At 51.7% G+C, this 13,885-nt stretch overlaps 3 protein-coding genes across 3 annotated transcripts; 2 read left to right on the top strand and 1 right to left on the bottom strand.

The window, feature by feature from the left end:
* Positions 1-1,515: 1,515 nt before the first annotated feature.
* On the top strand, positions 1,516-6,837 carry PG994_014091 (uncharacterized protein; the record flags this gene model as incomplete). Its single annotated transcript, XM_066865500.1, has 1 exon — positions 1,516-6,837. The coding sequence occupies one exon, from the start codon at positions 1,516-1,518 to the stop codon at positions 6,835-6,837; it is 5,322 nt and encodes a 1,773-aa protein (XP_066708629.1).
* Positions 6,838-9,977: 3,140 nt separating this feature from the next.
* Positions 9,978-11,182, bottom strand: PG994_014092 (uncharacterized protein; the record flags this gene model as incomplete). The annotated part of the gene is made up of 3 exons (XM_066865501.1): positions 9,978-10,438; positions 10,732-10,890; positions 11,119-11,182. 3 exons carry the CDS (start codon positions 11,180-11,182, stop codon positions 9,978-9,980), a joined length of 684 nt encoding a protein of 227 aa, XP_066708630.1.
* A 531-nt stretch (positions 11,183-11,713) lies between these two features.
* PG994_014093 (uncharacterized protein) lies at positions 11,714-13,016 on the top strand (the record flags this gene model as incomplete). Its single annotated transcript, XM_066865502.1, has 3 exons — positions 11,714-11,888; positions 11,944-12,194; positions 12,249-13,016. The coding sequence occupies 3 exons, from the start codon at positions 11,714-11,716 to the stop codon at positions 13,014-13,016; spliced, it is 1,194 nt and encodes a 397-aa protein (XP_066708631.1).
* Positions 13,017-13,885: the final 869 nt, after the last annotated feature.

A 13,885-nucleotide genomic window follows, 5' to 3' on the forward strand; every position in this document is an offset into this window, starting at 1 on the left:
GCAAGCATAATAAAGTCCCGAGATCGTGCCATTTCGTGTCGAGATCCGGTTGCGGTAACTGCCTGGTTCGCCTACGTGTTACTCAAATGTGTTTCTGTGTGTTGTTGTGTCCAATGTTACTGGCCCAGGTGCAATTACCGCCTGTTTATGCATTCGGTGCGTGTACGTGTACGTGCAAATAGAGCGAAGTAGGAGCGGACTGGGCAACGGGAGGAGGAGGAGTTGTTGTAGATCACCCGAAAAGGCGGGTAGTGACGGAGAAGGTTTGAGACAAGGAGGGGAGGAGTTCTTCAGCTCAAGTCAAAATGGAGCTGTGATAGACGGGATCGGGATATGCTCGCTCTCGTGATAGATACATCTTGATGCACAGGCCTGGGAGGGGACATTGGGGTGATTTGATCAGATCGCATTAGAGAGAGTGTGAGAGAAAAAATAGGGCCTTGCAGATATTCGTATTGATCGTAGGGAACGGTGCTTGTGCTTGGCTTTTTTTGGCCTTCGCCTTCTACTTTCGGCCGGCATGAGCGACAAGCAGCGAACTCGTGGCCCAGTAATTGTTTCGCTCCCAGTCGTCTGCCCGCCTAACCGGAACCAGCAAAAGTCGGTTGCACCGCGATTTACCCCACGTCGGTCACCAACGCTGGCGCTGGCTGCTGGCCTCTGACCCTGACACCCTGGGAGGGAAAGGATCCACCAGTTTTTTGGACGGGCGCATGCTGTCTGTCGTGCCCGCTTGGTGCCGCTGCTGCTGGCCACTGATGCTGGCCGGGTACCTCAACAGGGCATTGATTCCAAGCAGCTAACCTGCCCTTATTTACTTGACGCAACCGAAACCCAGTAACGCCAACATTAAGAACACAGAACCCCTAAGCTCGTCGAGTCTAGGAACAGCTGTCTTTGCTTTTGCTTTTCTTCTTCTATCTCTCCTTCTTCTTCGCAATTTTCTCGACTCGTCAACTCCCTTATTTACCAGGACATCTCCCAGGTCACGTTCTTAGAGTCCGTCTCGAACAGCCCTTATACCCCCACAGTTGTCGCCTCCTTCACCAAACCTGATTTCAGATGACTTTGCGATGAGAGTAGCTGGCGCTCCAGCGACAAGCTAACGTCCAGCCAAACACCAACCCCGGCAGCTACGGGCGAAACGCGACCACGACTCGGTCCTCGATCCTCGAAGCCTCGGAGCCCCCAATATCAGACACTACACTTCTCGATGCGTCAATAGCATCTTAAACGAGCCCCAACCCAATAACCTCGTCATCGCACCCACCTTAAGCTCCACCAGCGGCCCCCCATTTGTGTCGGCGCTGGGTAGTCGTGCTGGGTGACTGACTGACTCTCCTCCGTGCGCGTGCTGGCCCAACACAGCCTCACATGCTCCATGATGATTTCCATGCAGCGATCCCTCTCTTCGCCAGTCTGCATTCATTCATCACCGCGTGAGTCGAGCTTAGGGATACACATCACATTCAACGTGTGGTTTGGCAAGGGAATGCCCGTTTCTGACTCCTCCCGATGCATGATTTAGCCGTGTCTCCAACAACCACCACCAACCGGTCGCCCTCGCCTACACCATCCCCCGAGGCTCGCCCAAATGTGTCGCGGCGGCGTCGCAACCGATCGAGGAGTCCCGCCCGGGAAGAACCACTGCGAGAAACGGTGCTAACCCTACCGATGCGACGAAGCGCCGAACACGACAGGCGTGGATCTCCTCATCTGTCGGAAGGCGCAAGTGCGTATAAAAAACCTGTTGTAGCCCAGGCGTCCTCCCCGTCGCCAGTAGAACAGGACAAGAAGAACGACTTCCTTCAACCCTCGGCCCCCATTCGGCCTGCCTTGAAGACCAAGTCCACACCAACATACAGCTATTCGCAGCCACTTCTACCTGATGTATCCCTATATACGAATCCCCAGTTGAACTTGGATGGTGAGAGTACCACTCTAGAGGAGCTAGCCCATCTGGTTCGCCTGTCCAAATACCAGGAGCGCAAGCGCGCAAATACCCGGATACGCCTACAACGAAGCTTGGTCTCGACTGCCCTTTCCGCGAGGTTAACACGATGCGGAGAGATTACCCAAAGGAACCTAGCCGACTCCTTCCGGAACGAAGACAAGAAAGCGTTTGCTAACCTATATGGCGCCATCCACGATGTCCGGAATAGCTGCGAAGACATCCGTCGCTTCGCGCTTTTGGAGCCCGACATGGAGAACCTGCAGTCCGCCCGTCTTTCCAGCGAGAGCTTAGAGGATCCCAGCAATACGCCAAGCAACACCGATCCTGGTATGTCGGTGACACCGTTTCTGATGGATATATCGGCCTCTGCCAGGGAGACCTTCCTGGATTTCTTTACCCAGCTGCGGACCAATCCCCACTACCTGGCCACGCGACTGTGTTCTCTATCCAGTACCGAGCTCAAGGCTCTAACTACGTTTCACCAAGGATTGGAGCCTATAGAGTCCGTCTTGCCTTTCAACAGCCGTCCCAGTGGGCGAGTACACGGACAGGCATCTAACCGGGGCCTTGGATCCAGCCCCAGCGCAGTCGAACGCCTTCTCTCCTTTCAGAGACACGACCCCCTATCTGCTCTCGTCCATACATGTTTTGCCAATTCCGCCGGACCGGACAGTGCCGAGGACAAGCGACGAACCGAGATCTGGGCCAATGCGTGTGCGCGGCTAATATCAGAAGCTAAGAACTCTGCTAGTGAGACCATACTGACCTCAGTTCTCAACGTTTGGTCTTCCATGCGGGACTGGTCCGGCCGGAGCAATCTGGAATGGTACCTGATGAAGATCCTCGAGGATGGTGCTTTCCTGCTCGACCGGGCAGAGGATTCCAATGGAACCAGGTTCAACATATCGGAATGGACCCACAAGGACAACATTGCCGCTGACGAGTTTTACGACCGCGCCATTGATGAGCTGTTCGAGATCATTGACGATGAGGATGCCACCGGCATCCCTGAGGGCCTCCTTGAACTAGGTAATGAGATCCTGCGCCGGCTCGATAGCAGGTTCGTTGAGAGCACTCGCAGATGGATCGTATCCAAATGGCTCTTCTCCTCTTGGTTACTCGCCGTGGTCATCCACCCGGAGAGCTATGGCATGATGTCCGAATACCATATTACAGAGTATGGAAGACAGAAGATTCTCAAACAGGTAGCCCAGCGTGCCCAACAGCTGGTTTTGGACATGACCTGGAACACCCCTCACAAGCCAGTCTCTACTCCACCAAAGATCAAGGGCCATGTGGAAAACATCATGGCTCGATTCAAGCCATCCAGGGCTCAGAGACATGCCAGGCTACTGCCAGCCCGGTCCATCACTTCCCTCAGGGAAACGGCTGAGGTCCATCCATACTTGGTCATCAGCCCAGCTGATATCATTACCCTTATCAATGCTCTCTTCCCTGAGCAGCGGCGGCCACATTCCGCCCATTCCAGTATACGGTCTGGTGCACCTTCGATTTCCAATTTCTCTGCCATTTCCCAGCCCATTTCCATTGCTACTTCGCGAAGTAATTTTGATACTGCTTCAGTGTTGAGTATGAGTGCGTCTTCTGTCCTCAGCGAGGCCACAACGTCCAAGGAGCCACTTCTGGAAGATCAGCTTGGACATGGGCCGCCACGTCATTCACCGCCGATCACTGATACTGCCAGTCAAAAACGCCCCAACAACTATGAAGAAGACGGCTACCGATTACGGCTTGCCATGCACGAGATGGTCCAAATACTAGGGCCTGAGGTTGTCTCTGGAGCTTGCCACCCTTGCGCAGAGAAATGGGCTGTTGTGTTCATTTCGGCTGACGGACTCGGCCTGTCTTTGCAGATGACTTATGACCCTGACGATGAGCCAGAGGAAGAGAACTCATCTACCACTAGTGAGACAGAGGATGAGGATCCCGATGAGCGGCCGGAGCTGGACAAGGACTACCACCAGTTGCGGGATTCTGTTCTGAAGCTAGTGGAAGAGTTCGAGATACCGCAGGGGCTCGAGGACGGCGGCGCCAAGACAACGTTCAGTAATCGTGCGTCTGGCCTCAAGAAGTACAAGTCCAAGAACAAGATCCTCACTCCGGAGTCATCGATGGCCAGCCGAAACCCTTATCGAAGGCGCGATACTGAAACAAGATCATCAAGCAGTACCTTTAGTTCTCCCACCCAGCCGTCGGACAAGGGTAAGGATCCGGCGGCAGTGGATGAACCGGAAACGACACCAGTGCTTGTTACTATGCTCACGGCTGCTTCCTCTCAATCCAGAATCCAGTCCGATTTCGTGTCAGCGCATCTGTACTGGAAGACTTTACAACAGCTGAATGCCCTGGCATCGCCTTCTCTGCGCAAGAATGGTTTCGCTACGCTGCTCAACATCTTCTCCCGCGGGCCAAGAGACTCCATACGCAGGTCCGCCTCTGCCATTGAAGAGTATGATGCCTGGCTGGTCTGGCTCAAGCAAAGCCAGGAACGTCATGAAGGTCTGATTGACTCCATGATGAAGCGCCTTCGGGCACTTCGGGATAAGATGTGGTACGTGACCGACGTACACAACTCGGCACCATATGAGCACACTCGCAACATCTGCAGTGCATTGAAGATTATGGGTGTCCCACGAAGATGGGGTGCATTCCAACGCACTCGCGCTCAGCTTTCGCGGGGTCCTGCAGCCAACTTCCTGTATCGAAACGAATCCCAAATGGTGGATCTTCTGGCGGCCAGTGAGGAACAAGGTGGTCCCAACAAGCTGAGTGATGATCAGGCCGAGAAGACGGCTAAGTGGCTTGAGGTGAATGGCATCGAGAACTTCTGTCCGGGTGAGGAGCGCATACACAGATTCTGCTGCGAGGTTGACAGCTGCATCAGCAAACTCGTTGGCGATACCATTGAGAGCGGTCCAGTACTGTGGTCAAGTGAGCTTTACACGCGCGATCGGAAATCTCTGGAAGGCACGAAAACTTCAGCGAGAGAAAAGGAGAGCTACTGGAGCGGAGATGATTCCGCAAGCGTCATCAGTGATGGCCGCTACACGTCAAACTCAAGTCGGCCAAATTCGATTGCTCGAGATCTGCGAGCCATGACAACGCACAACGTCAGCCAACTGTCTATCGACTCCAGGTATAGCTACTCGAGAGCCAGCGTCGCGATATCTGACGTTTTCGACTCGCAAGATTACTTCGGAATGGCCTCGCCCGTGCATGCCATCGATTCCAATGCCACGTTTTGGTCACCGTTCCAGTCAACCATGCCATCTTGCAGCTCCGTCACCTCCCGAGCCCAGTCTCCAACGACAAGTATCACGAACTTGTCCAGTGCCTTCTCCTATCCACCTCAACGTTCTTTCCCTTCCCACCAATCCAATGGTCGCCCGGGCACTTCGACTTCCTCCAATGAAACCATACATCTTCAGCGACTTTCCGAGGAGAAACAGCGTTTCTTGGAAGAGCTCAAGCAGACATTGACTACTCTTCTGCTGTCTGAGTTTGGAAATTACGCGTTCTCCAATGGTTCTGAGACCGACTCTTGGTTCGGAGGGCTTGGCCAAGAATGCATCGATCGACGGCAAGCACAATGCCTCGATCAGCTCGCTGCCAAGAAAGAGAATTCCGGCAGAGGTACTCCAAAGCACAGAGTGCTCGGAAAGAAGAAGAGCTTCGGCAATCTTCGTGGCGCAGATGATCACGGTAGCGCCGATGGGGCCGGAGAGGGCTCTGAAACTGCCACTGTCCTCAGCAATGACAGCGCGGCAACGATCGAAACTACGCGTAGTCGAGGGTCGACCTCAACAACCAGGAACGAGACTGGCGACTTCCCATTCAGTAAGGCCTATAAGCGCCTACTGGGGATGTTCTGTGTCCACCCCAACCCATACGTGAAGCTTGACGCTCTCAACAAACTAAAACATTTGATCATAGCATCGCTATCGACTAGTGGACGTCGGCCCAAGTGGGGTCTGCGAAGCAGCGCCATGGCGCAGGAAGACGGGAACGTCGCCGGCAACTCCAAGATTATGGAACAAACTATTGACAATGTCAGAGACCGACGGTCGCAAACCATTACATCACCTGTTATCTCTCCTATGCAGCCAAGGTCTGGCATCAAGGACGATGCCCGCTCCGTCATCTCGGTCAATCCCGCAAGCACTGATGCTATCGCCAATGTGCTCCAATCGCTCTTCCGGGATCCCAGCATACGCCCGAAGACACTTTTCAGGGATCTCCAATTCATTGCTGCTCTCGTCCCGGCCGACACCCTTGACAAGACCGACAAGGGGAAGGCCTTCTGGGACATGGGCCTTGCAGCGCTGGCGGTGAAGCAAGATGTGTGCCAGACAATGGTAGAAGCTGCGGACGAGATTGTGAAATTGCATACACAGACACAGCCGAGAAAGACATCGGTGAGCAGTGAAGGTTCCACTAACACGTCCCGTTCGGTATTGCCGTATTCGCTGGGAGACGCCGCCCGCATGTGGACCATCACTGCAAAAGAGGGAGACGCGACGGCGCAGAGAGAACTTGGGCTGTTCCACCTGAGCAATCCCGAACTAGTAGAACGAACAACCTTGCCGCTCTCCAAACCGCGAGAGGTCTTCAAACAGACTGTCATGGAGAAGTTTGGCGCACGGTCTGGTAGCAGCTCTAGACACTTTGGGGAGAGGGCCCGGGCTGGACTCGGTGGAAATGCGCCCTCTATGGGCATGAACGACAGCGGCAAGGACGGCGATGTGAGGAGCGACCCAGCCCTCATGTGCGTCGCGATCCACTGGATGGAAGCTGCCGAACAGGGTGGCGATGAACTGGCCAGGACCTTCCTGGGCCAGAATGAGATGATGGGTTTGGGATGAGCACAGTACCCCGCCCATGTCCACGAGGAGAAGGAGTAGGCGTACAATTTTCTTTTCCTTTTATCATTTTTCCTTAGACTTTATACCCCCTGGATATACCGCATTTAGTTAGCCTCCTGATATCACCCTGTTACGGGCTTTCGCAAAATGGGTTGGTTTGTTGCAATGGGCTTTCGACTCTTCCTTGGGACAGGCCAACTCATCATTTTACGCTCTTCGCTGGTCGGCTTGCTTGCTTACGGGATGCATGTCTTCATGCTTCTTTTTTTTTATTACTTGGGTACCTAACCTCTTCTACCTACTATCATCACCATCGTCAAATGTAGCGGAGTTGGTTCGTATACCTGATGCATTTTCATATGCCATTGATTTGGCGGGAACCATCCCTGGATGGAAGGAAGGCTGTTTGAAATACCCTTTTGTCGTTTTCCATTACTCTCTTGGGCTTTCTTTCTGTTGGTTCGCGTTCGTTCGAACATGAGGATATACCATTGCCTTTGTCGTCGCTGGTGTCATCGTCTTGATGAGCCTTTGCTTGGTGATGATCCCTTGGATCTGGGATCGGTCATATATATAGAGATTTGAATGCATTTACGATGCGTGTAGTGGCAGACACGTGTACGATGACGCTTCAGCGTCGGGTTCTGGATACACCAATGATAATAAATGCCAATTAATGGAATGATCTCAATGGGTAATGTCGTAGATCCAATCAAGAAATCGTGACCTCAACAGAGTACAACCTGAACATATGGGCGGCAATCGTAGCAGGTCTTTCTCGTTGCCCTTGTTGTGAGTAGGCATGGCTTAGATATCTACTTACTCAAGTAATCAGCCAACGACAACTATGGTATACGTACTTGCTGGGAAACTTACTCACCCTTTTTGCATTTGTACGCCTTGAAGATCGAAAGCGGCTGGGCCACCGGCGCCAGAAAGTGCGGGAACAAGATCCCTTAAATCAACCACTGCTACACCTACCGACTCTCCGCGTTAGGTAGTATTACTCTTTTTTAGAATGAACGGGATGTTTCAGGAGGTAATGAAGGCAACTCCTCGAATAAACGGTGAATCCACCCCCCCCTCAGACACTGGGATAACGAGGAATAACGGCTGGAAGAGGACGGAATAATCACCGAGAGTCGCTTACGCCCATTACTATAGCGCACGAATCCTGACAGAGCATCGAGGTTGTATGGCATGGCAATAGTGGATAGATATCATGTTGTAGCTCCGTATCCCTCGGTGAAGGGTGCAAAGGAGTACACCCCCTATCGTGGTTCCTCCTGGTTGCAAAGGGCAGATTGACAGCCTGTGTACAAAGTTTGAATTATGAGAGTCACGATCCTGGTTATTCCCGCGCTCTTGTACACTCGCAACAGTGCATTGGACTTCACCCGACGGAAGACAAAGCAGGGCCTGTGATGGTCATTGGGCGTTCCCCCAAATTCTCGGCGCCTTGGTCATCGCTCCGTCCGTACGGCCGCATGAGTCGAATAACATTGCTTGCAACGAAGTGGCTTTGCGTGGGTACCACCCCTTGTTATTGCCCAGTTGGCAATTCTGGTAGGTGCAGTTGATATGGTCCTGATTCATAATAGATAGGGGCCAAGTACGAGCCGTGGCTGCTCCAATATGTTTGATGTTAGGCACTCTGCCGGGTCCCTAAATAGCTACAATACGGAGCCGCGTAGGAGAGACGTCGCATTTCCGTGATAGCTGCTAGACCTACACTTTCATCCAGAATGACCTTTTGTAAGAGCACGACGCGAATCAGCTAGGCTTATATGACTGTAAGCCGAAAAAAAGATGAAAAGCTGCAGCTAGCGTTGGAAAGAAACACGTTCTTCACCGCTGTTGTTCAGCTTGAATGTCATCAAGTGGATCGTCTGATACGTTGCAGGTTGGTCACCAGCTGAGATTCACGTCTGAAAAAGGAAAAATAGGAATGACCGATGCATCCTAGCCTTGGATTCAACACGCCCTTTATGAGAAACAAACTCCCACGAGTCATTGGGCTGAGCCGTACCACGTAGTACGACATATACGACAAGCAAAAGACCCTTGCCCTACCACGTGAATTGTTTCTATCCAACTAAAACTATGGATGATAAGTACTTTAAAGCACAAGACGAAGCATATAAGACGGGAACCTGTTTTTAGATGTTTTGAATACCACGAACAACCCAGCACACGCAATCCAGACCTTATTGAATCGATTATACTAGACGCAATACGCCGACGCGAGTTATAAATGGACTTACGGCTAACCTCTTTGCGTCTCTTCTCAGGGGGTGTCTATACCAGCAGAAAAAAAAAAGAAAAAAAAAAACTCGGGCTTCTCATAGTTGCATGCATTATCGCCACCCACTCCATTCTGGTGGGCAGAACCATTGCAATCTTTCTCTTCCGAGCCCGGGCAACTCTACTGGGCAACGTATGGCAGAGCGTCGCGCAGGTGGTTTTGAATAAGACCACAGGGGGTTCCGTGGAGGGTGGATTCCATAGCGGACACTGCGTATGATCCGGAGTACAAATCGGCCGTTTTGATTTGGAGGAGGCAAAACGGACGGAATGAATTTGGCTTATTACTGGAATTTTCGTCTAGACTTCGAATTTCCTTTCCGAAGTCGTAGAGCTATCCTACCGGCCTCTAAACTACGGAGGTCCAGCTAGCGACAGAGAAGCCGCTCGCATAAGGTGTATTTTTGTATCCTCGATTGTTACTATTTTATTTGAATTCTTAGCGAGTTCCTGATAAATTTCAATTCATTCTCTGTTATGTTTCCTATGTGTATAGGTCGAACACATCTAACTTTACAAAGCCACCGTGAGCTGTAGTATAGTTGATAATACAATTCTTTTAATCTGCCGATTTTAAGTTACGAGCTGTGTAAGTAGAAGGTCGGATGAACAAGCGCCCTGGGCTCGAGGGGACACCCACTCTGATGATGATGATGTTTAGTATATTAGCTACATAACCAGTGCTGGTGGCGGTAAGAAACCAGCACCACTACAAATCCATTCGTGGATAGCTTCGGTCTATAGCCTACACGCATTACCAAGCAAAGCAAGATCCCCTTTGGGCCTTGAAACAACAGCTCTCTGTCCCTGGTCCGGTGGCGATTGCAGTGCCATTTTCATTCATGACCACGGTATACAGGCCGGCGCCGTGCAGTTGTCCAATCAAGGGTGCAGACAGACTCGTCTTTGTACTTGATCCAGTTGTTGAACACCTGTTGGACTTCGGGGGACAGGTGTAAAGCTGCTTGTTGTCTCGGAGTGAGGGATTCTGAGGTGATGATATCCGGATCCGCCCGATACTTTGCAAGCAGTTTCAACGTTTCCACCATATCGGCCTCGCTCTCGGGGCAAACTATCCAGAGTACCTCGTGAACGGATGTACGTCCCTGGGAGAAGTCCACAATTGGATTGTTCGGTCCTCCGTAACCCCCAGTAATCCTGCGGAATAGCCAATAGGTGGTTTCGTCATGGCCCTGACACAGTGCTGCGTAGAGTGGTAGGTAACCATCTTCGTTACATTCAGCTGTACTCGCACGACTTTGTAGGTCCGAGATGTAGAGCTCAAGGCCGTTACTCGCTGCGAGATGTAGAGATCTCTGGCCTCTGTGGACGCATTGCTTGGCCTGCAGGCACTCAGAATTACACGTGTGCCCCTTTGTTGTCCAAGTCGCAAGATTGGCATTTGCACCCCGCCACAGGAGTGCGGATAGCGTGGAATAAGCATCGTTTTCCCTCTTCCTAACCAACTGGAATAATACAACGGTCGTCTCATCAAAGTGGCGTGCATTGCGCCAATGCCGGAAGGGCCCATACAATGAGGGTTCGCCCCTTTGTCAAGTAGGAACGTTGCAATAGTGGGTAGGGCCTTACTGCAAGCAATTGTCAAGGCTGCGTTCTTCTCCCTCTGTGAACTGTCGTGAATCATTGCCAAGGTAATGCAAAGAATAGCAATGTCGGGGCATTGACCGACATCCCATTCGAGTTCAGCTCCGAGTGTGAAGAGGAGAGACACGGCAGGCGGTGCACCACCTATCGATCATTAGTTTTACTCTGCCAAGGGAGATGCACCAATCCCAAGGCTAATTGCAGTTGACTTTCCTCCGTGATACCGCAGGTACGACGCGCGTGCTGGGAAAGGAGGAGGCGGCGGATGCAGTGGTGAGAGATCACACCCGAGTTGTCAGCTAGGCTTATCAGCCTGCGCAAAAGTAGCTGTTAGATTAACATCCCAATAGACTCGATGCATTGACTACATACCCAAAAAGATTAACTTCTTTCGGCAAGTAGCGGATGACGTTGACAAAGTTCTGTCTGAGAGCATCGTGAAATAACCTCACACACCGTCCGAGCTTGGGTCCCCTCTGAGGAGTGTTGCTAGTAAAACACCGAGTTTGCAGTGGTGACACAATCTAATTCCGACGGCAATCAATTGTCTTCGAGAGAGCAAGCCGCGGCCTATGCATGATATTGATTACTTCTAGAAAGTGTGGTCTCCGTGTGTTATGAGTGACACACTGATGCCCTGTTTGTCCAGTTGTCCTGTCATCCCAAACATCCCCACTTGGGTCACTGGAAGAGGCCCACCAAAAGGCCGACCACCTCGCCGGGCCGACCCGTAATTAGCCGAGCTTCACTGAAAACCCAGGCACGTCAGGTACAACTAGCACTAGGCATCAATTGTGGCAGCTACAAGTGCTGTCTGTACCAACCCTCACACTCAATTAACAATCACATCCAAGCTTAAGCATCACATACTTTTTTGCCAACCTCGACTCCCAGCCTCCTCCCTTCAAGTTGTGGAGTGTTATGATTTGATTGTGTCAGTCATCTCCTCGCAGCTTCCAGCGCCAATATGCAGACAGCGACCGCGATTTATGGGGTCTCCCTTGCACAGTCGCCGGAATATGTCCAATGTCTGCGAGGCTTAGTCCATTCGCCAGAGACCTTGAAACAGAAGGGTTTCATCATTGACCAGCTCTCTGCCTCGGAGCTCGAGAGAAGAAAGCGATGCCAACGGTGCTGTCGAGGTTTGTGACCCATTTTACCAATTAACCTTGTCGCCTCCGCTGCTGACCACAATAGCATTAATCACCGCCAAGTCAAAGAGAATAGTAAATCAGCGACGATCAAGCGCGTCCCCCAGCCGCAGTGGCCCAGCCGCTACGCCGGGCTATCGTGATAGGACCTCCACCGCCAAGCCCTTCTCGAGCTCCGCTGCAACAGCCAGTCATCAAGCCCAGGAATCTTGGGGCCCTCCTCCACGGGTCAATTGGAAAAGCAACAGCAAAGGCGATCTCCAATGCAAATATCATCCCGGGAAAATGGATCGCAAGGTTTGTTGATGCAACTGGTTTGGATGACATCAAACACTGACTCATACTGTCCAGACGGGGAAGTGGACCTGCTGCAACATGTCCATATTCACCAAGCCCTGCCAAGCCACGGAGAACCACGACCCACGCCAGTACAGACCCAACGAACTGGAGGAAAACTGGCACTTCCACCACACGCCGCTAGCTACGTCACAGACGCCTGCCCGCGTCGCAGTTGTATTCGACTGTGAGATGGGCGTCAGCGAGGAAGGCGAGTCGGAGCTCATCCGCGTCTCCATCGTCGACTACTTCTCGTCCGATGTCCTGCTGGACAGCCTCGTCTGGCCCGACGCCAAGATGAAGGATCTCAGCACGGCATTCTCTGGAGTCTCGTGGAAAGCCTTGAATGAAGCACATCGGAACAAGACCTGCCTCCTCGGACGAGAACAGGCTCGGAAGGCAGTGTGGAGTCTGCTCAGCCCTGAAACGGTTGTCATTGGCCATGGGGCGAAGAATGACCTGGATATTCTGCGCTGGATTCATCCCAACATTGTAGACACACAGTTGGTCGAACAGAGCTTCATAGTCAAAGAGAAGGCGTCGGGAGAGCAGGAGGCCAAGGAGAACCAGAAGGCCAAGAAACCCGATCAACAGAATGCAGAGACCAAGTCTGCGCGAGGTGGAGGCGGAGGAAGAGGCATGTCTCTGAAGAAGCTTGCGCGAGAACGGCTTGATAGGGCCATCCAAACCAAGGGCAAAGGACATGACAGCATCGAGGATTCCATTGCTACTAGGGACCTTCTTCACTGGCATGTATCCCGGATACTCCAGCCAGAGCCCTGACGTCTAGACGATTAGTTGCTGGACATCGATACTTGCTGTATATGCTCAAGAAACAGCCTGCTCTAAGGTTGTTATCTTGTAATAAGTATAGCTTCTGAGAAGATAAGACATGTATGCTAGGCAACGATTATTAGTATTCCTATACTACGTCCTGTCGAGCACCTAGTTGCTATCTCTTCTCTGTCTTTCATCTCGAGAAAGGATTAAGATTCTATAAATCACACTTTCAGCTGCTGCGTTAGTGCTTTTGTCCGTTTGAGCCACTCCATCGCCGTTATGAGAGAATATCACCCACTCCCAGGCACCAGCGAGGTCAGGGGTGGCATCAGGGCCCGATCTCAACAAAAATGCCATTTATACGGGGCTAAGTCCATGGTTTACTCCTGTCACTTCTTTCCGTGGACGCCAGGATCATGTTTCCGGGCAGCATTAGAGAGAAAAAGGAGAAAAAACGAAGTCTTGTAGCAGTGATAGCTCCATACTCGTCCATGAATGCCGCTGACACACTGGACGGCATATTTGAAAAGTCATAATGAAGTGTATGCATAAATGGTCACTATGCTGGAAACTCCAGGCTGTCTAGTTCGGCCTGGATGGAATAGATTGTATCTGTTGCAGTCGTCGTGAATAAGAATAGAAGAAACATATGCTATGATTCACTACGATGAGTCTCTATCGGCTTCTTGGGTATCATAGATGATGCTGTCACGTTGCATATGTCACTTACCTCTTCGTTGAGGCTTGTACCAGCCAGCCGGTCGCATCTCAGTACCACCTGAATGAAGCCAGTGATGAGTTTCGGGCTTATCTACTTCCTTGCCCAGGGCTTATCATGTAGATCTATAAGCTAAAGCACCCCTTTACGGACC

This window comes from Apiospora phragmitis, assembly GCF_038363925.1.
Source record: "Apiospora phragmitis strain CBS 135458 chromosome Unknown utg000013l:1.0-2965645.0:1.0-2969333.0, whole genome shotgun sequence".
Classification (NCBI taxonomy): domain Eukaryota; kingdom Fungi; phylum Ascomycota; class Sordariomycetes; order Amphisphaeriales; family Apiosporaceae; genus Apiospora; species Apiospora phragmitis.